Source organism: Rhagoletis zephyria, unplaced genomic scaffold, assembly GCF_001687245.7.
Source record: "Rhagoletis zephyria isolate East Lansing unplaced genomic scaffold, Rhagoletis_zephyria_1.1 Rzeph_scaffold_01115, whole genome shotgun sequence".
NCBI lineage: Eukaryota > Metazoa > Arthropoda > Insecta > Diptera > Tephritidae > Rhagoletis > Rhagoletis zephyria.
The window spans coordinates 88022-110122 of NW_016158199.1; the positions used below are offsets into that span (position 1 = coordinate 88022).

The 22101-nt window shown below is 37.5% G+C and overlaps 2 protein-coding genes across 3 annotated transcripts in view; one reads left to right on the top strand and one right to left on the bottom strand.

Moving 5' to 3' along the window:
• The window catches only part of bsf (bicoid stability factor), a 62777-nt gene extending 62141 nt beyond the window's left edge, over positions 1–636 (bottom strand). For both annotated transcript variants that reach the window (XM_017615983.1, XM_017615982.1), the window contains exon 1: positions 424–636. In XM_017615983.1, coding sequence (XP_017471472.1) covers positions 424–593 — 170 coding nt within the window. In that variant the 5' untranslated portion in view covers positions 594–636. The remainder of the gene's footprint in view (positions 1–423) is intronic.
• An 11774-nt stretch (positions 637–12410) lies between these two features.
• LOC108362839 (putative nuclease HARBI1) lies at positions 12411–14446 on the top strand. The gene is made up of 2 exons (XM_017615986.1): positions 12411–12842; positions 13640–14446. The coding sequence occupies exons 1-2, from the start codon at positions 12411–12413 to the stop codon at positions 14444–14446; spliced, it is 1239 nt and encodes a 412-aa protein (XP_017471475.1).
• Positions 14447–22101: the final 7655 nt, after the last annotated feature.

A 22101-nucleotide genomic window follows, 5' to 3' on the forward strand; every position in this document is an offset into this window, starting at 1 on the left:
ATATATAAGTGCGTGATAATTATTAAAACTTACTTAATTTACTAAAAATACATCATAAATGTAAAAAATATGTTTACATTTCATTGTGCGGGGTTTTAATGTAACTATTTTGCCGAAGTGTCTACATAAATATAGTGTTTATTGTGTGAAATAGCGCCGAGAGGTTAGTTCAATTTACAAACTTTAACAACAAATAACTTAAAAACTCTAAGCCTCCTGCGGCTAAAAGTATATATATTTGCAATCAGGAGAACTCCCCCTACCCCCCCATAGCTCCTTTTTTTTGTACGCGGGGGATGCCAAACTAAATTGCAGCCCACAAATTCAATAAATTTCCCAGAAAAAGTAAAGGTATGCACTGCGAAAAAATTATCTATTGTGGAATTGCGTAACGTGACCACTAGAACCGGCAGTCCTACTTACTGCTGAAACTGGGTGCAAACACTTGATGAAGTTTGCAGCAGGCTGTTTCCATTTTCACTCTGCCGCACTGAATCTACAACAAAATTTCGCGTAAAACCAGCAAAATAACGAAGAAATTTTCCGGTCCGTAAAATTGATGCCATCTTTTGTAACTTCTGCAAACGAAACATTGCCGATAGCTGGCCGATAGTATACTTTTGATAAGTACCGAGTAGTATCAAAGCTCGATACTTTTTGAGAAGTTTTAATTAAGGTGCAGTCAGACGCTGCTATATTTTCCACCACCCACGCAGTTCGCAGTCAATTAGTCTGTTCCAATAGCAGTCCGGTTTACAGGATTTAGTCAGAACTTACAGGAAGTCGTTCCTATTGACATAAAACCTGTAAGTGGGAACACATTTGAGAGAGTAACTGAGCAACTGTTCCTAGTCAGAAGTTACAGGATTTAGTCCGGAGTTTTTTTTCCTGTAAGTTCATGAAAAGTGTCAAACGATCAGCTGATTTACATGTGCAAACAAAAACAGAAAGCGGTGAAAGCAAAGAACCTTATATTTGTTAAAAAATGGAAGTAAACAACGAAATATTTGAATATGTATAGATTTTAATAATTATTTAGTGATATTTCAGCCAAATCAGTGTAGTACCAATGACATGTAAACAAACCGTCTGACGTTTTTACAGGAAATAGTGCTTTTTGCGTTCCTATGCACTTCTGCATCTGTTCTCCTTTTACTCTCATTTGAGAGCGTAAAATTGTAGTTTGACAGTTCCACAGGTTTTAGTCCGAAGTTCAAAGGAACAGACTAAATTTGAGAAAAATTTTTAGTGCGTTCCAGCACGTCTACGATTTGCAGGTTTTGCAGGATTTAGTTCAAAGTCGTTCCCGTACGCCAAAAATTCTGTATCTGGGAACACACTCGTGAGAGTAACTGAGCAACTGTTCTCAGAATGAAGTTTCAAGATTTAGTCCGAAGTTTTTCTTCTGGCAAATTCATGAAAAGTGTCAAACGATAGGTAGAGTTGCATTTGTATACAAAAACAAAGCGCGGTGAAAGCAAATAACCTTACATTGGTTAAAAAATGGAATGTAAAGAAATGGCATGTATTATAGTAAAATGTTGAATCCTGTGCTTCCGAACCATGTTCTGTGGCGTAATTTAAAAAATTTGCGTGTACATGTCAGTGACAGTCCTGACTGCTTACTCAGCCCTGAAGACCTCAACGAGGCATTTGTCAGTCGTACCACCACTTTCTCTTGTGATAGTATTCCCACTGCACCCTATCCTCTGCCTCCTACATTTGCTGGCCAAAAAGTCTTTGGATTTAATGCTGTATCAGAAGTTGATGTAGCAATATGTATAAACAGGATACGCTCAAACGCAATTGGGAAAGATGACATACCTATTAAGTTTGTTAAAATAATTGCACCACATATATTGTCTACTCTGACTCGTGTCATCAACCATAGCATCACTACCTCGTGTTTCCCTGATATGTGGAAAGTTGCAAATGTACAACCAATTGCTAAAATTAAGTCTGCGTGTATTCCCTGTGATTTTCGTCCCATAAGTATTTTACGTGCACTGTCTAAAGTCTTTGAGTCATTGATGTCCAACCAAATTCAAGCGCACTTTATTGAATTTAATTTGCTATCTCCGTTTCAGTGTGGTTTTAGAGCAAGGCATAGCTGCTCTACGGCTATCCTAAAAATTCTAGATGATATAAGAATACCCTTTAACAAGAACGAGTTAACCCTGTTATGCCTTCTTGACTTTTCTAAAGCTTTTGCCTCTGTGAACCATAACCTTCTGTGCATGAAATTGAAAAATTATTTTGGGTTTGAGAATTCTGCAGTCCGACTCATGCAGTTATCTCNGTATCTGGGAACACACTCGTGAGAGTAACTGAGCAACTGTTCTCAGAATGAAGTTTCAAGATTTAGTCCGAAGTTTTTCTTCTGGCAAATTCATGAAAAGTGTCAAACGATAGGTAGAGTTGCATTTGTATACAAAAACAAAGCGCGGTGAAAGCAAATAACCTTACATTGGTTAAAAAATGGAATGTAAAGAAATGGCATGTATTATAGTAAAATGTTGAATCCTGTGCTTCCGAACCATGTTCTGTGGCGTAATTTAAAAAATTTGCGTGTACATGTCAGTGACAGTCCTGACTGCTTACTCAGCCCTGAAGACCTCAACGAGGCATTTGTCAGTCGTACCACCACTTTCTCTTGTGATAGTATTCCCACCGCACCCTATCCTCTGCCTCCTACATTTGCTGGCCAAAAAGTCTTTGGATTTAATGCTGTATCAGAAGTTGATGTAGCAATATGTATAAACAGGATACGCTCAAACGCAATTGGGAAAGATGACATACCTATTAAGTTTGTTAAAATAATTGCACCACATATATTGTCTACTCTGACTCGTGTCATCAACCATAGCATCACTACCTCGTGTTTCCCTGATATGTGGAAAGTTGCAAATGTACAACCAATTGCTAAAATTAAGTCTGCGTGTATTCCCTGTGATTTTCGTCCCATAAGTATTTTACGTGCACTGTCTAAAGTCTTTGAGTCATTGATGTCCAACCAAATTCAAGCGCACTTTATTGAATTTAATTTGCTATCTCCGTTTCAGTGTGGTTTTAGAGCAAGGCATAGCTGCTCTACGGCTATCCTAAAAATTCTAGATGATATAAGAATACCCTTTAACAAGAACGAGTTAACCCTGTTATGCCTTCTTGACTTTTCTAAAGCTTTTGCCTCTGTGAACCATAACCTTCTGTGCATGAAATTGAAAAATTATTTTGGGTTTGAGAATTCTGCAGTCCGACTCATGCAGTTATCTCGTTGGCAGAGCTCAGCGTGTTAGAATCGGCTCTCAATCATCTACGCTAAAACCACTACTTGCTGACGTCCCACAAGTTCAATATTGGGACCGTTATTGTTTAGTTTATTCATAAATGGCATTTTTTATATTTGCCAGCATGTGGACATGCATGCATATGCTGATGATGTACAGCTCTATCTTTCAGCAAATTTCGAGAATGTAGATGAGCTTTGTTTTAAGTTTAACAATGACTTAGCATCCATCTCTTCCTGGGCGCTGAGAAATGACCTCCGCCTTAATAGTGAAAAATCATATGTGCTACCTACTTCTAAGAAACACAACAACTCAGATGTTCCGCAACTATTTATTATTATTATTGACATATAAACAAAATCCCAAAATTTTCATCTTTAAGGTATAGTCCAACCTTTCACAATATCTTGTATTAGTCTTAATCTGAAACGCAATAATCATTGAAAATTGGTGCCGTTTTGGTGAAAAGTATTTAGGGCCGGTTGTTCAATGTCTGGTTATCACTACCACTACACTATCGACGATTTCGACATCATGCATGTAACATGTGATCGATAAAGCAGTAGTTGTGCTTAACCGGAGCTTCTACCTCCGATTTGTGCTAATCAGACATTGAACAACTGGCCCTTAATGTCACACTTTCAAACTAAAGCTTTCTTAACCCTAGAAGCCTTATCTATTTGGGAGCAACGTGAAGCCTTAACATACGCCGTAGAGGCTTATGTACTTAAAAGATAACCTGTGAGCTAAAATATACTTAGTCCTGCCATATTTTTTAAATAATATTGAAGTTGTGAGTTTGACTGATAATAAAACATAGTTTTATTAATAAAAACTATAACCACATTTATTTAAAACAACAAAATAAAAAGTAAATTTTGTGTTAAAATTAAAAAAAGACCCATTCCATATACGCCTCGCAGACCTAGATTATACTTTTAGGGTTAACCCTTTCAGTGCGAAAATTCAACCACTGGTTATAAAAAATTTTAAATATGTATACCGGCTAATTTTGGATCGTTCATTTTAAAAATCACATACAAACATGTTTAAAGCTTTGAGGTTTGCGGTTATTCAGGTTTCTTTCAACTTCAGGTGGCACTTTAGTTTGATATATAGCTCAATTCTGTGGCTGCTACAGATCGACTTAACTAAGTCGTATGACTGACGATTGGTACATTTGTACAGATTTGTACATTTTGGCAGTTACAGAGTAGTGTTGTTTGCAAATTCTTTTATTGAGCTGAACATAAATTTCTAAAGAACACCACTCTGACTGCCAAAATATACAAATTTGTACAAATGTACCAATCGTGTGACAGCTCCAAAATCAAAAAGGAAAAGGAACGACAATATTAGCCTGTTCCCGAATTCCATGATTAACAGGTCTATTCTGCGCTGGTAATAAAAAGTTTGTAACCGGTAAATAAAGTTCCTGTCAATTTTAAACCCTTTTCGCATTCTGTATACTCTTGTAACCGGTAAATTTTGTTACCATCTTTTAAGCTGGTAACAAATTATTGCCCCGTGAAATATGCAGTGCCAGGATTTGCGCAATTCTTCATAGCTGAATTGCTGAATATCTTATCTGCATTACCAACGTACCTAGAATCGCGGTGACACGAACTGGTAACATTTTTTGGCAATATAATTTTCCGGTTACAAAATCTTCGGTAACGTGCAGAATAGACCTGTAAGTGAGAAATTGTTCGCAAAATATATGATAAATGTGTGAAAGGAAACGAATTCGGACTATTTCGGTCCAAATCCTGGAGTACGGGAACAGGCTAGTTTTCTGTAGCTAACAGTGATACCATATGCAGATTAAAGGTGGTATGTTCCAGGGATTGGCATTGGTTGATCGTCAACTGTTCATACTCATTCAATACCGCTGCTTTGTATGACTGAGCAGCGGCGTTGGCTTAGTAGTATCGATACCTAAACGAAATTAGAGGATGACTGAACACGAGCGCATTGCGTGCTGTCTTGCAAATACAGCCACCACAAGTGAACGATGCTTATAACTGCTCATACTGATATTGACTTCGGCAAATCTGTACTCTGAATGATCGTGCACGAAACCAGCAAACGTGGCAGTTGAACGGCTCCGAAAACATGAGAGTCATCATTTGTTGCAGAAGTCGTTTGACTTGTTGCTGAAAATCATCTGACTTGTTGCTGAAAGCCATTTGACTTGTTGCTGAAAATCATCTGACTTGTTGCTGAAAATCATCTGACTTGTTGCTGAAATGACGACGAATGTGGTAAAGGGTAATTTATCGTCTCGTATGCATGTATGTATGTATTTATAGCGCGTCTACCATTCAATTGCATTGCTCACTGCTGGCTAGTTGTGAATATGCATACGTACGTAAGTATGTATGTATGTACATATCAATGCTTCCTTTCAAACAAGCAAGTGTCTTTGAATATTTTTGAACTACAGTATCATCACTTCGGCAACACGTCAAACGCGCCTTCAGCAACAAACCAAAGGCGGCGGTTTGACTTCTGCAACAAATCAAGTTAGCTAACTGCGGCATCTTGCCTTCGCCAGTCTTTCACATAAGCTGTCATGCTTTCGGCAACCGTCCAAAGCAATATCGTGCTTTTGGCAGTCGATCAAATACGGCGGTTGCTGGTTTCGTGCACGATCATTCGGAGTACAGATTTGCCGAAGTCAATATCAGTATGAGCTGTTATAAGCATCGTTCACTTGTGGTGGCTGTATTTGCAAGACAGCACGCTTTGCGGTGGTGTTCGTTCATCCTCAGTTTTTAACGTGAGTAGGCTTAAAGTCACAAAAACAGCACCCTTTGCCAATCCCTGGTATGTTCAATGAAAGGAGACAAACTTAATGTGTGGCCATGATGCAATAATACAAGGTGTTATCAGTTGGCAACTTCTCGCTCTAATTCCGCCATATTGACTACCTTATGTGAAACAGTGTTACTTCTTTCACTATGCTTTGCCTATTAATATAGTTGAATGCTTTTTATTTTTTCTCAGTATACACACTTTGTTTTCATAAAAAGGTATTTTATCTTATTTTATTTCATTTCATAACGAATACACTATAAAAAAGCAAATTTTGTTAAGGAGAAAATGTGAAATTTTATATTTTTCCCCCATATGGGTATTCATTTCTTCCCGTTTTTCTTCTCATTCTACTGAGCTAAGATAGTGTCAAATCGAGCTGTCACAACTGATACCACCTTGTATTATTGCATCATGATGTGTGGCCACAAAATCATAAAAGTTTTAAGATGGGAAGAGTTACCCTCGACTTGTGAATTAAAATGTATCACAATTTATACTAAGCTAAAAATAAGAGTATCTTAAAAATTCGATGAAAAACGTATCATTTTGATCCATTTGAATCAAAACAGCAACACTGATGATATCCCAAAGTTAAAAAAATAACTAAAACCGAGTTTTCTCTGCTTTTCACATCGAAAGAGTTAAAAGAAGATAAGGCACTGGAAATGCAACATAAAGCTTTGCCATTGCTTGAATTCCGGCAATAAGTACCAGATTTCAAATATCCGCTGTTGAAAACAGCTGCGTGCCGTATATTTTCAATTTTTGGTACAATGTATAACTGTGAGTCTTTGTACTCTACAATGAAATTCGTAAAGTAAAAATACCGTTCACAATTAGTTGCTTTCACGTACCTGTTAATTATTGAAAGTTATAAAAATTATCAGCTTTTTGTGTTCGCGTACGCACAAAACTTGCAAAGTGGGAAATTGAGAGAGCAAAATTACATTTCATTTGAGGGAAATCTGTTAGTTTCTGCTGGAAAAATTTTTGCCAACAGCAATTTGCCTACAAGTAGGGACACGATATCGAACCGAAAGTATCGATATGGTACTCATTTAAAGTATCGCTTTAAAAATATCGGGTACCCATTAATATTGGAATAAACAGACTCGATATTCCAAATATCGATACCAAAATCCAAAAAATTTATCTGAATATAGGTTTCGCATATAGGCCACTGGGGCACAGTATAGACAGTAACCAACCTTTTTGGTTGTTGTTGTTGTTGTAGTAGTCGTTGTTGTTGTAGTTATATTCGACTCCTGAGGAAGGCACGGGGTTGTGTGCTGCTATTTAATGGCCTTCCTCAGACTTTTTCTTAGATTTCAGGGTTGTGTGCTGTATTATTATTAGATAAATAAATTTAAGTATTTGTCAAATAGTGATTTTATTAAAAGAGAAAAAATTATAAATGGTGTTGAAAAACCAAACAAACGCTCGTGCGAAAGCTCTATTTTTGTGTATTGTTAAAATTTATACATGGCGTACTTATTCTTTTGTGGACTTTATGTTTCTTGAGAATTTAGACAACGTGCGAGCTGCCAGGTTCTGTTATCAATATAATTAACACAAGCTTTTCCGAGTGGTTGCCTTTCAATAAAAAGAATAAACAAATATTCGCAAATAAATTGGATTTATTTTATAACTGACAACTAACCTACGCTTTTTGTTCTTTTCTCCATTTTAATTTTGACTCCTTACATACATATACATACATATTTACAAGCTGTCAAAATTTTGCGTAGTCCCACGAGCTAGGTAAAAACTATGGGATTCGTATTCAAAACGAGAAATCTCAAAATTTTTGTTTGGTCTTTCCAAATTTTCTCTTTTTAATCAGTTGGCAAAGGCCCTCAGTGGCAGCGCTCCGAGCGTTGAGATAGTAATTTCATGTCAATTAGTAGAAAAGTTCCATGTTGAAAAAACTTTTTATTATGGCGAGAAAATTTTACATTTCTGCTGTGCCAATTCGTAACTTTTTACTGTTGGAAATTTTTGACAGTTGCTCTGGTTCAAAAGAAGTTGAGCAAATTAAAATCACAAATTATACAAAAAAGACTTGTCTTTACTGACATTTATTCTTCTAGAACTAAAAGCCATGAATTTATTAGACGCCTTAGTAATAGAATGAAACCATCAGGCCGGGTTGAAAATTTTCATTCACTTCATTGTTAACAAAAATTTACAATCCGTAGTACTTTTCTATAAATTCGCAAATGCGTTTAATTTAAATCGTTTAGAAAATGCGTCATTTATGTATACCATTTTATGTGGAATTATTCAATAACTTTCGTTTTACACTATACTTTTTGAAACTAGTTTGGAGTTAATTATTTTTTGTTTCTTAAAAGCAACCCTGCGTGCTTGGAAAGCGTGTGTACCAATAATTTCATCCCTAGCATATTCATCCCCGAGGAAGGCAGTCGCCAAATTCACCGAAGGTTGTTTACTGGTTATATTGTGCACTGGGTTGTAGTGGTTAGAAGTGCGCAACCCTTGAAAATGAAAAACAGCTTCCCATAAAATTCACTCGCCGTTCAAAGTCGACATAAAACTGTAGGCACCCCCTTTGTGCCATAACATTAAGGCCCACGCGACAAATCGGAGAAGAAGTTCGGCCAAACACTAACATATTGTGTAAGCGCCGGACTTTATTATTATTACAACACGTAGAGATTGAGGTGTTGACTTAAACATTAATTACAGTTTAAAAATGTTCATATTTAAATCAAGTGAAAAGTCTTAACCAAATGGATTTTTCCATTATACATACACTACGTACATATAATGGAAATATTCAATTCAAATACTCCCGTACTAAAATGAAGCATTTTTCACTACACGGATGGCGTTTTGCACGTCTCGGATGCTTTTTGATATGTAATTAAGAAGGTATATGTATACAAAGCATGCACAGCGCGTTGAAGGAAATACTGGTCCAATTGCTCGAAAAATATAGTGGTAGGTATAGTAGTTTTGTAACTAGACCAAAGATAGTCCAAAACTTTAAAGCAATGTAATGTAAAACAGGTGAATTGTACTAAAAGAGGTCCGAATGTAATGCATAAGGTACGAGTTTTGTTCTAAAATTGGTTACAATGTCATGCAGTAGCGGACATTGGGTATGATTCACGATTTGCTGATATGTAGGCACTTAGTCAACGAATTTTCATGTGCGGCGTTGGGATGTTGAGAGAGTATCCGCTTAGAAAATCTGAGAACCCCGGTTCGAATCGCAGTTGGCGCAAGTTTTATTTTTGTTTATTTTACATGTTGTTGGACCAAACTTTGGACTAGTTACAATCACTTGCAGTCTAGTTGACAACACATATACACATACATGGTATGACATCCCTGTAGGATCTCGGAATAGACTTAGAGCACACCACAAACTAGACTGTAAGTGATTGTAACTAGTCCAAGTTTGGTAAAACTCTATTTACATTTAACATTTAACGCTTCTGCATTAACTGCATTCGAACCGGGGTTCTCAGATTTTCTAAGCGGATACTTTCTCCGCATGCCAAAGTCGCACATGAAAATTTGTTGACTAAGTGCCTACATATCAGCAAGTCGTTAATTGTACCCGTTGTCCGCTATTGCATGATATTGTAACCAGTTTTAGATCAAAACTCATACCTTATGCATTACATTCGGACCACTTTTAGTACAATTCACCTGTTTTACATTATATTGCTTTATATTTTTGGACTATCTTTGGTCTAGATACAAAGCTTCTTTATCTACGACTATATTTTTTGAGCAATTGGACCAGTATTTCCTTCAGCGCGCTGTGCATGCTTTGTATACATATACCTTCTTAATTACATATCAAAAAGCATCCGAGACGTGCAAAACGCCATCCGTGTAGTGAAAAATGCTTCATTTTAGTACGGGAGTATTTGAATTGAATATTTCCATTATATGTACGTAGTGTACATTGTGTATTTTTCGAGCGATTGGACCAATCTTTCCTTCAGGGATAATGCACTAATCGCGCGCTGTGATGTTGATTCAAACTCAACATTTGAAAACACCTTTACATGTATGGCTGCAGCTGAGTGTGCAAAGACGCTTGATACAATTAGTTGCGGCCAAGAGGGTCCGGGTTCAATTCCCATCAGACGGAACATAAAAATAATTTTTTTTCTTCTTAATTACGAAAAAGCATCTGTGCACTTCACAACCACATATTTTATAACGTATATACTCAAAATTAAAACGAGTTGGGTTGGTGCTCTTTCATATGCGTATTTTTTTCAATTTAGCACGTTATATTTTAATTCTAAAATTTTCTTCCCTCAGTGTTGGAATGTGAGTTTATGACATTCGATACGATACTAGGGTTCTGGTACTCGATTCCAAAAAATATCGTTTTAAAACTATCGAGTAGAAAATATCGGTATCGAATGCCAAAAGTATCGATATGGTATCGTATCGTATCGAAATTCGTGTCCCTACCTACAAGAAAACAGCTGATCAAAAACTGCTGGTTGGAATTTACGCAAATCCCTAAATCGAATTCGATGGTTTGGAAGCTAAAATAGTAAAATGCGACCAATTAAACTTACAAGAAGTAAGTAATTATTCGTTTAGTCAGTGAACTGTGTCAGGATAAGACTTCGAGATTTGTTTTCTTACGTTTTAAATTTTTTTGAATGTAAACAATATTTCTATCAGCTGTTCGTCTAATTTGCAAGTTTCTGCAAACTTTCTGTTCGCGTACTATTTTGGATATTTTTCTCTTGTGAGATAACAGATGACATTTCGCCGGACATTTTTTACTGGGGACTTTAAACGAACATACCTATTGACTATCCAACATTTAACAGAATTGTTACGAACGGCCTTAACTGACCTAAAACCAGATTTTGAAAATCTCGCCAAAGGAATCTTTTGAATTTTCTTTTATATCTATCTTACGTACAATAGGATTATAATAAAATTCATGTTTTTCATTTCTAATAATAATTTTCAGTGTTACCATCTTTTGATTTGCGAAAAGCACGAAAAACTTGGAAAAAAGCGTTTTACCACACTAAAAGCACCAATTTTTTTTGAATCAAGGGATAATTTTTTCATAACATAGTACCGAAGTACTGCACATTAAAACTGGTATATCTCGAGAAAGAAAATCGAATCGCATCAAACGAAAATGATGCCCTAATAAGAAATGAGCAAATTATTTGATGTTTTCATTTTATAACCTCAAATGTCGCTAAGAACCGTGTTTTTGACACTTTGAGGTTAGGATATCTCAAAATTCTAAAGCTAGAGCAATTGTGAGGCCAGATTTGGATTCAGCACCAAGAAACGATGTGTTTTACTCAGGTGGTAAAAAAAAAAACAAAATTTGTACAAATAATTAGTAAAGAAAAAAACAAATACTTAACTTAATTGCGTACTAGCATTTTCATCGCGAATAGAATTTAACAAGTTGGGTTTGCAACTTCAGCTTATTATCAATCATGGTTGTATTTTAGTACATTTAAATTTGAAGATTCTTGTAAATTCAGTGCTGCCACAGCCTTAAATATTCCAAATTATTTCAGGTTTTAACTATCTCGAAGTAATTTTAGTTCAGAAAAAAGCACTAAAAAAGGCACTAGGCAGTAAATATTTTTTTTGGCGTTTTAGTTTTCAAAAAGCACAAAATCTAGTGCTTAAAGCACCAAGTTGGCAACTATGATAATTTAATTTAAAAATAAAATTTTTGTTTTTCTTGTTATTTTTTTTGGCTCTTTGCAGCATTTAGAACTTAGATGTGGCTCTTTTCGGCTTCTGCCTTGCCCACCCCTGCTATATACATTTTCATACAAGGCAGGATTAAACCGTATTAAAACAAAGAAAGAAACACAACAGCAAACAACAGCTGAGCTAAGAAGCAATGTCATGCTATAACAGTATGTTTGAGATGGAATGACATGGCATAGCAATGCATGAAATTTTTGAAAATGACATTTTAATAGATACGCTGGGAAGAAGTTAAGAAAATGTTTAAATTTATATTTTGTTACCTACTTCACCGATTTGAAATCTGAAATCTATACCTTTCATGAGCATGAAATGGTATTATAACTTGGTCCGATATTTGTAAGTACCAGAATAAGAAGAGATAGACTCATGAAAATGTGTACTTATGTACGTATGTGACCAGAACATCGAGCTGAGCCTACTAATACAGAATACACCATACAAGCGGCTTGTCAAACCTACTTCAAACCTACTTTTTTCATTTCGCCATACACCATACAAACATGACTTGTTCAAGCGAGAATTTTAGTTTACTTCCGGTTCACAATGAGTACGGATAGGAAATGTGTAGCGGCAATTTTGCTCGCTATTGCTATTAAGCGAAGGAAAGCACGCAAACAAAGACAAAGAATTTGGAGTAAGGACTGGTATTTAAAACGACCTATTCTAGGGCAAACAGAGCTTCTAAAAGAATTAGAATATACATCCGAAAGTGATTTCAAAAATTATGTTCGGATGACTAAGCCCACTTTTGACTTATTGCTTGGAAAAATTGCGCATTTGATTACAAAACAAAATACCATGATGAGAGATGCGATCCCCGCCCATCACCGACTCGCCTTGACATTAAGGTACTTGGCAAGCGGCAATAGCTTCGAGGATTTAAAATTTTTATCAGCAATAGCGCCCCAAACAATTGGTCGAATCGTCAACGAAACTTGTGAAGCATTAATAAGTGAACTTAAGAATTTTATAAGGGTAATAAAAAGTTTAGTTTATTGGTAACTTAAACATTATTCTTTAAATTAAGAAAAATAAATTAGAATTATTCTTTATTTAAAAGGTATGTTTATGGAATTCTATTCATCACTGCCGAAATTTCAAAAATAGTTTTGAATACTGTTTTCTTCATAACAGCTCGTTGAACAGTCATCCTCTTCAACGTATGTAGCATTCATTTGGTCTTCCGCATTTTCATTTTTCATAAAGTATATAATTTCTGCTTTTTTTGGAGTTGACACTCTGTTGTTGTTTGTGAAATCCCCACTACTTATGGGAATTCCGACCCTGTAACTACTAGTGGAACCACCACTACTTAAGGGAGTGGGGACTCTGTAACTACTAGTGGAAGCAGCACTACTTAAGGGAGTGCATGTAGAAGTCCTACTGCTTAAATGTGCAGGATTTTGTAAAGCGCTTCTTTCCGAAAAGTGCTCCGGTAGGTTATTATATTCTGACACGTTTTGAGTATTAAAAATATTCTGTATTTTCACAGTGTGACCGACTTGAAGGTTCCCTAGACAACCATGAAAAAGTACATCCGAAATTATTTTGCGAGCAATTACTTTTTGACTGTCGTTCATTTCATTGTACTGTGTGGCCCAAGATCTCGCCAAGTTATCCTCTTCTTTTGGCTGACTGCTGCTGCCAATCTTATTAAATTGTCTTCCTGGCACGCCTTTCTTTTTCTTGGTTGAGCATCAGACCCCTGAAATAAAAAAATACAGAAATTACCTTTTTGACATATACCTATATATTTTTACATATTATTTCAGCTCCCACAAACACAAAATGAGTGGAGAAGAGAAGTTTCGGATTTTTATAACCTTTGGAACTTTCCGAACTGTATAGGCGCTATAGATGGGAAGCATATTAATATTCGTCAGCCACCTGGATCTGGATCTTTTTACTATAATTACAAAAAAACATTTTCCATAGTGCTGATGGCAGTGGTCAATGCCAACTATGAGTTTTTAATGGTTGACGTTGGCAAAAATGGCAGAGCATCTGATGGAGGCGTATTTCGCGAAACAAAGTTTTTTTCAAAACTAGCAGCAAACACTTTAAAAATTCCGAGCCCAGAGGCTCTTCCGGGATGTGGTGAAAGAATGCCGTTTGTGTTTGTAGCTGACGATGCTTTTCCGCTATCGGAAAATATTTTAAAACCATTTAGTCACAACACTCTCAAAACAGAGGAGATTATCTTCAACTACAGGCTTTCCCGAGCACGAAGGATTGTTGAAAATGCTTTCGGCATTTTGGCATCCAGATTTAGGATCTTGTTACAAACTATAAATATGTCACCAGAAAAAACCACTACTATTGTGCTAGCTTGTTGCTATTTGCATAACTTTTTGAGGAAGCAAAATGAGCGAACTTATTTCGAAGGTGGTTTGGATACGGAGCAAGTGGAAATGGGCATTATCGAATATGCAGATTGGCACAGTGGTCCAAATCTTCAAAACCTTCAAGCTTCAACTTCTAGAAATGCATCCCGAAATGCAAAACAAATTAGGGAAAATTTTTGCACATATTTTAACACAACTGGGTCAGTACCGTGGCAAAATAATGTTTTAAGATAAGCAAAATGAATAATAAAAAATGCAATAAACACAATATTTTATTTATGTTTTCTTACTTCACATTCGGTATCTTCAACTGTACTCCTTCCCATAATATATTCTTCCTGGTCTTCGAGAAAAGTTAGATAATCAAAGTACCACAGTACTGGCACATATTCCTCGTCCGCACCAGCACCCGATTTGAGACTAGCTTTCTTTTTCCTCATTTCACGCCGGTACGAAGTGCGCAACACATTGATCTTTTTAATCACCATTTGTTTTGTAGCCTCAGTATATTTTTCTTTTAACTTCTCAGCTAAAATTTCGTAATCCCTATTTTTGACTACCCTATTGCTATAATCTTTGGATTTTACCTTCCATAGGGATGGTAAAGATTTATAAAGTTCAATAAACTCTAATAAAAATGTTTGGTCGTCTTCCATTTTTTCTCTTCTACGTCCTCACTCGATGAAAATTTCGTTGCGAATGAGGCGATTTTGCTATACACAACGCAAGCGGTTTGATCAAACATCAACATGGCGGCCAGAAAATCAAAAAATTTTGATTTTTGCTCAAATTTCCCTCAAGCGGTTTGTCAAACCTTCAAACACCCCCATACACAGCACAAATGGCTTGAAGCAAAGGGAAATTTCGCTTGGTTTGTCAAACCGCTTGTGTGGTGTATTTCGAAATAATTAATTTATTTATTATTATATGGCAACCGAACTTCAGTTGGGTGGCCACTGGCTGAAATGGTTTTACAGATGGCAACTGCAAGCTGGCAACTGAGTTGCTATATTGGCAATTGCATTTTTGTGGTCGCTGCGGTAATAATCGAAGATTGTATACCTACATACAAGGTAAACTACAAAGTCTAGGGGGAGGGCTCGATTAGAAATCTAGATGCTATGGAGCGCAATCTGCACAAATTATATATTTTTGTAAAGGGCACTTTGTAACTCGTCCTTTACGTCGATTCATGACGTCGATTTTTGACAATTAACTGCGAAAAGTACCAAAAAAACAAAAAAAGAAGGGTATTGTTTTCGTTTTGAACGACTCAAAACTTGCCTATAAAATAATCTTTTAAAGATTTTCACTTTTCGTGTAAGCTATTGTAATTATAATATGTTTTACTATACTTTTATAAATATTCATGTAAAAAAATATTAATATCAATGAAGAAAACGTGATTCATTTTTAAAGTTTAAAATGTATTAAGAATTTAGAATCATAAATACTCTTTTGATATTTTTATACTACGTAAATATATGTAGGCATATTTTTGAAAAATTGTCCTTCATTTTGAATCCATATTTATGGTCACCGTATAGATAATGCTCCTAGCTATCTCTACAATAAACTAATCTTCCCTAAATCAGCTCGAATAAACGACTTGATAGTACCACCATTTAATTATTTAACCTCTGCAATTATCTAACCTCTGTGAGTTTGGGTTTCGCTATCTAAATGTTTAACTTTTTCTTCTCATCTGTGTTGATCTTTGCTACATATGTATAATGTGATATATATTTTATTTTATTTTTGTTTTAAGTAATCTGTATGTATTTTATTTTACTGTGTAACACGCCGCTTTTATTGTTTTACTTATTTATGTATACATGTTTTATGTTTTGTTAATTTCACGTTTTACACATTCACATATCTGGCAATACCGTGTATGGCAATACCTTTTTCTGTCAAAGTCAAAGTTAAAGTTTTATTCTAATATGGCAATGCCGTAAAAATGTAACAACATCTATTTGTCTCTTTTTTGCATGTGAGTTTTAAATTGTATAACAATTGTATAGCAGGACTGCCATAGCACAAACGGTATTGATCAGTGTGCTTTGCATAGCATATAAAAAGCCTGTACGCTTATGAATTTGCACATTTCGTTTGGTGATCGGGGGTGAGCAGAGCTCTTGTGCTTGTATACGACTGCCTTTGCAGAGTAGACAGCGATAGCTGGCCGCTTCCAAGCAGTTATTGCTTGCATATCTGCATTTTGCAGTGTGGACAGCGATAGCTGGCCGCTGCAGAGCAGATGGTGCTTGGGCTCGCGCAGACTACTAAACCCAATGTTCTTATTTGTAGTTTTCGTTACCGTATATTTTTTTATTGTCCGCGTGAATACTTTTAAATAAAACTTAAACCAAACCACGGAGCCTCCCTGTTTTTTTTAAACATCAACGGTCTCATCTCTACATCGGCGGCCAACTTAGTGGCTAGAAGCTTAATTTCAAAATTTCGCCAAGAAGAAGCCCACGACTGAACATGATGGTGACACTATCAACGGAACAGTTCCAGGAACTTTTGAAGTCGGTAAGCAACAGCAACGTACGTGCCGGTACACTCAGCACATGCAATGCGCGTTATAACGGAGAGCGCAATCCGGTGAAGGTGGAAGAATTTGTAGTAGCGGTATCCACTTTCAAAATGGTGGAAAAAATTAATGACACCGACGCAATAAACGGGATGCCCCTGCTGCTCGAGGGTGATGCTGCGGAGTGGTGGCGTGGTGTGTAGGATCAAGTTACTACGTTTACGGAAGTAATCGCATGCTCCGAGAATGTTTCGCACCGGCAAAGCAAGCATGGAGAGTTTATGCAGAAATAATGGAAAGTAAGCAGCAGAAAGGCGAACCAACGGACACTTTTATCCGAAAGAAGCGAGCATTATTTGCACAGCTGCCTAACACGCCAGCAGAAGCTGATCAACTCGACATGTTGTTTGGTATGCTTAATGCTAATATTCGAGACAGAGTGAGCCGTCTGAAAGTTTCGTCCTACGAACAGCTGCTTAATGATGCTCGTGAAGTAGAGCTATTAATAAGCGAACGCGAAATCCTTAAAAGACCACAAGAGCAAATCGCGCGCTGTAATTTTTGCCATAAGAAGGAGCATACGCGTGAAACTGGTTTTAAGAAGCAAAAATCTGATACAAATGAGGCAAATGCCGCTACGATCGCTGCTGCTATAGCTGCCAAACCGAAGTTTGCATGCTATGGGTGTAATGCACCTGGCGTGACGCGAGCTAATTGTCCAGTATGCTGCATGAATAAAAAATCTTCGAGAGGTACTATTAATTTCAACTCGCTATCGCCCGTAAATGTTGGTCGTGACATCCCACTGGCCCACATACAGCTTTTTGGTGTACCAGGACAAGCGTACTTCGATACTGGTGCGCGTACTAGCATAGCAAGCACAAACTTGAAGCGGGTGATGGACTTCAAAGGCTTTCAGTACCAAAATGTTACGTGTGTCATCGCGTTAGCAGACGGAATCGTAACCAGAAAACACTGCTTGGCAACGGTATGGAAAATTATGATTGGTGGCCGCTGTATGGATATCCAGTTCATTATACTACCTGACGCTGAAAGAAACCGCACTCTACTCGGTGCAGATTTTCTGGACCAAGCTGGTATAGTGCTAAATATGGGGCAGAGGTACTGGTACTTTGAAGACAACCCAACTCAACACTTCGATTTTGCGGAAACTGTGCCGTTCAATCTTATTGAAGTCGTTAAATGCGCAAATGTCCCACCTAAGCGCAAATTGTCCATGACTAAACCACGCTCAGAAGCAGACGTATTCGAATGCGAGAACTATGGTCCTGAAATTCCCACTAATGATTACTCGCCACATTCGATCCAGGTAATATTTAGAGACGCGTTGCCACCAGATGCATTGACGCCAAAGAGGCAAAGCGAACCAACGCTATTTCCTAGTCTTGTTCCTAAGAGAAGGCATGATGATGATGATGACGATTACGTGAGGTTGTACTCGTTCAATTTCAAAATATTGAAAGCAACAGATGGTGCGAGTTTGAACCTCCAGCAGAAGCAGCAGCTCGATGCAGTGCTCCAAGCAAATGCGGAAGTATTTGGAGACATCACAGAACCAACGCCATACGCTGAGCACCGAATCAACACTGGTGACCACGAACCGGTATTTAGTCCGCCATATCGTCTTTCGTTTGCAAAAACGCGTGAACTGAAAACGGAAATCGAGAAGATGATCGAAGCAGGTATTGTCGAAGAATGCGAGTCGTCTTGGGCATCCCCCGTTGTAATAGTTCCGAAGAAAACTGGTGGGGTGCGCGTCTGTATTGATTACAGAAAGATTAACGCCATAACCGTTCCAGACAGGTATCCACTGCCACGTATGGATGACCTTCTACATGCAGCGAAAAGTACTAATTTTATGACTACACTAGACCTTCAAAGCGGTTATTACCAAATAAAAGTTAATAATAATGACTCTTACAAGACATGTTTTATTACCCCATTTGGGACCTTTTTATTTAGAAGAATGTCATTTGGCATTTTGCACCGGCAACGTTCCAACGTCTTATGGATCGTTTCAAAACCTCTGTTTCGAAAGTTAAAATTTTAGTTTATCTCGATGATTTTATTGTCTGTTCTCCGTCATTCTCCGAACATTTAAAAGATCTTGTTATCGTTCTATCTAAGTAGCAAGAGTATAAATTGCGTGTAACTGATAAAAGCCGATTTTGTTGTGAGGAAGTGAAGTATCTAGGACATGTTCTCACGCCTGACGGGATATGCGTTGATCAAGAGAAAACAGTTGCTATTAGCCGAAGAAAAGAACCGAAGAATGTTAAAGAACTTATTTCATTTATTCAAACGTGTTCTTGTTATCGAAGATTCATAAATGGCTACGCGGAGATCTCGAAATCATTAACCGAACTTACGAAAAAGAATGCCAAATGGGCTTGGACTGTAAGGCAAAAAGATGCATTTGAGTCTCTTAAGTATGCATTAAAGTCTGCACCCATCTTGAAACAAGCCCAAGACAACTTACCATTTTATATAAAAAGTGATGCTAGTGCTTATGCGCTAGGCGGAGCTTTACTCCAGGGGGAGGATAACACAGAACATCCGATTGAATATGCAAGCCGACTGTTGTCGGCTGCTGAAAGAAGCCCTAGCTATCGTGTGGGCATGTTCCGAGTTTTGAGGTTATATAGAAGGAGCCGAGATAATTTTATTAACAGACCATCAACCATTGAAGTGGCTTCTAACGATGAAGTCTCCATCTGGCCGTTTAGCGCGATGGGCATTGCAAATTCAGCAATACAATTTTAGAGTTAGATACAATCCTGGGAAAACCAATTCGCTCGCTGATATGTTATCTCGTCCGCCGTGTGATAATGATTATAGCGAAGCTGATCAAAGCCATATATATGCCTTCCAAGTTGATTTTCCACGCAAGAATTCAAAAGAAATACGACATGAACAGCTGAAAGACGAATATTTGAAAAAGATTATTTCTTCGATAGAATCGCATGACGATAACCCAACATTTTGGTCAAACAGAGGGTATTTGCTAAACGACGGAATTCTATTCTGTTATTCCAACGATGATAGAAAAGACGCACAGATGGTAGTACCGCAACAAGAAAAGAAGAAATTTTAAAGAAATACCACAACGACAGTACAGCAGGACACTATGGCGCAGAAAGAACCATACATCGTATCGCTAGCCGTTACTATTGGCCAGGCATGCGAACTGATATTGCGAAACACTTCAAAACCTGTATAGAATGCCAGCGATATAAGGCTACGAATATGAAACCGATGGGTCTTTTTCAAACTACAAGCAGCAACCAAAGGTTTGAAGTCGTAGCGGTTGACTTATTCGGCCCTCTACCAAAAACAAATGACGGATTTCAGTGGATATTAGTAGCTGAAGATGTAACATCACGTTGGACAGAGATTTTTCCATTGAAAGAAGCCACCGCGGAAGCGTGCGCAAAAACATTGATTGAGGAAATATTTCTTCGTTATAGAATTCCTTGCCGGCTAAAATCAGACAATGGTGTCCAGTTTGAATCAGCCATGCATGGCATCGAGCAACAATTTACGCCTGTCTACCACCCGCAAGCTAATCCCGTCGAGCGCAAAAACCGAGACATCAAAGCGCAGTTGGCGATCCTCGTTGGTAATGACCACAACACCTGGAATCTAAGTCTACCATCAATAAGAATTGCCATGAACACTGTAAAGTGCCAAAGTACTGGTTTCACCTCGGCATACTTAACATTTAGAAGGGAGCTGCGAACTTTCGACGATGTACAACACGATGTCAAAGCGATTGTGGAATCCGAGAACTTTATACCAGAAATCACGCCTTATCTTCTAAAAATCCACAACGATTTGAAACGCGCAAATGAAGCCGAACAGCAAATGCAGGATAAAAACAAAGAATACTTTGACCAACGCAGACGACCTCAAGATGATTTCGAAATCGGTACCGAAGTACTAGTAACCACGCATACGCTAAGTCAAGCATCAAAGAACCTCACGTCGAAATTTGTTCCGAAACGAGATGGGCCATATGTCATCATTCGGAGAGTCGGTTCATCGTCATATGAAGTTGCATCGAAGCAAAACCTGAACTTACCGTTGGGCACATATCATGTATCATCACTTACAAAATATAAGCATAGTAACCAAGAGGAAGCTCCAGCACCTGTACGTCCATTGCGAAGGCGAGGACGACCCAAAGAGGACTAAGAAGTGTTGTCGTGCGCTCGGGACGAGTTCATCATGCCAAGGCGGAGACTGTAATACGCCGCTTTTATTGTTTTACTTATTTATGTATGCATGTTTTATGTTTTGTTAATTTCACGTTTTACACATTCACATATCTGGTAATACCGTGTATGGCAATACCTTTTTCTGTCAAAGTCAAAGTTAAAGTTTTATTCTAATATGGCAATGCCGTAAAAATGTAACAACCTCTATTTGTCTCTTTTTCGCATGTGAGTTTTAAATTGTATAACAATTGTATAGCAGGATTGCCATATGTGCTATGGCGGTATTGATCAGTGTGCTTTGCATAGCATATAAAAAGCCTGCACGCTTATGAATTTGCAAATTTCGTTTGGTGATCGGCGGTGAGCAGAGCTCTTGTGCTTGTATAAGATTGCCTTTGGAGTGTGGACAGCGATAGCTGGCCGCTTCAAAGCCAAGAATGATAGAATACAAGATTGCGCCGATCAGAGAGGATTTTTGAGAATAACTTTTGTGTGACGTCACACTGGTGCAATTGCGAGAGCGGAATGCCAAAACGTGAGCAAGAATGGAAGAAGAAGAAAAAATGTTGCAAGGAAAACGTAAACAAGTTGCACAAGTGTGACGTCATGCAAACAACGATTCTGTCAAATTCGTTAAGAGAGGAATAGCGGTCCGAGATCGGCGCAACCTTTGTATTCTCTCAATCGTGCTTCAAAGCAGTTATTGCTTGCATATCTGCATTTTGCAGTGTGGACAGCGATAGCTGGCCGCTGCAGAGCAGATGGTGCTTGGGCTCGCGCAGATTACTAAACCCAATGTTCTTATTTGTAGTTTTCGTTACCGTCCGCGTGAATACTTTTAAATTAAACTTAAACCAAACCACGGAGCCTTCCTGTTTTTATTAATAATGATGAGATTTTTGATGCTGTTTTTTAACTTTTTTCAAAGATTGGTATAGGAAAAACTTGAATAACTGAACCTAAACTCTTCCGATTTAGACTTGAGAGGTGTCATTGGAAAGGTATTTTCTCACCCTTTTCATTGCTTTGCTAATAAACTCATTCAATGGATGGAAGAGAAAGGTAGGATGGACGAACGTCATTCAAAGTTGAACTAAGATGTGTTGGTATTC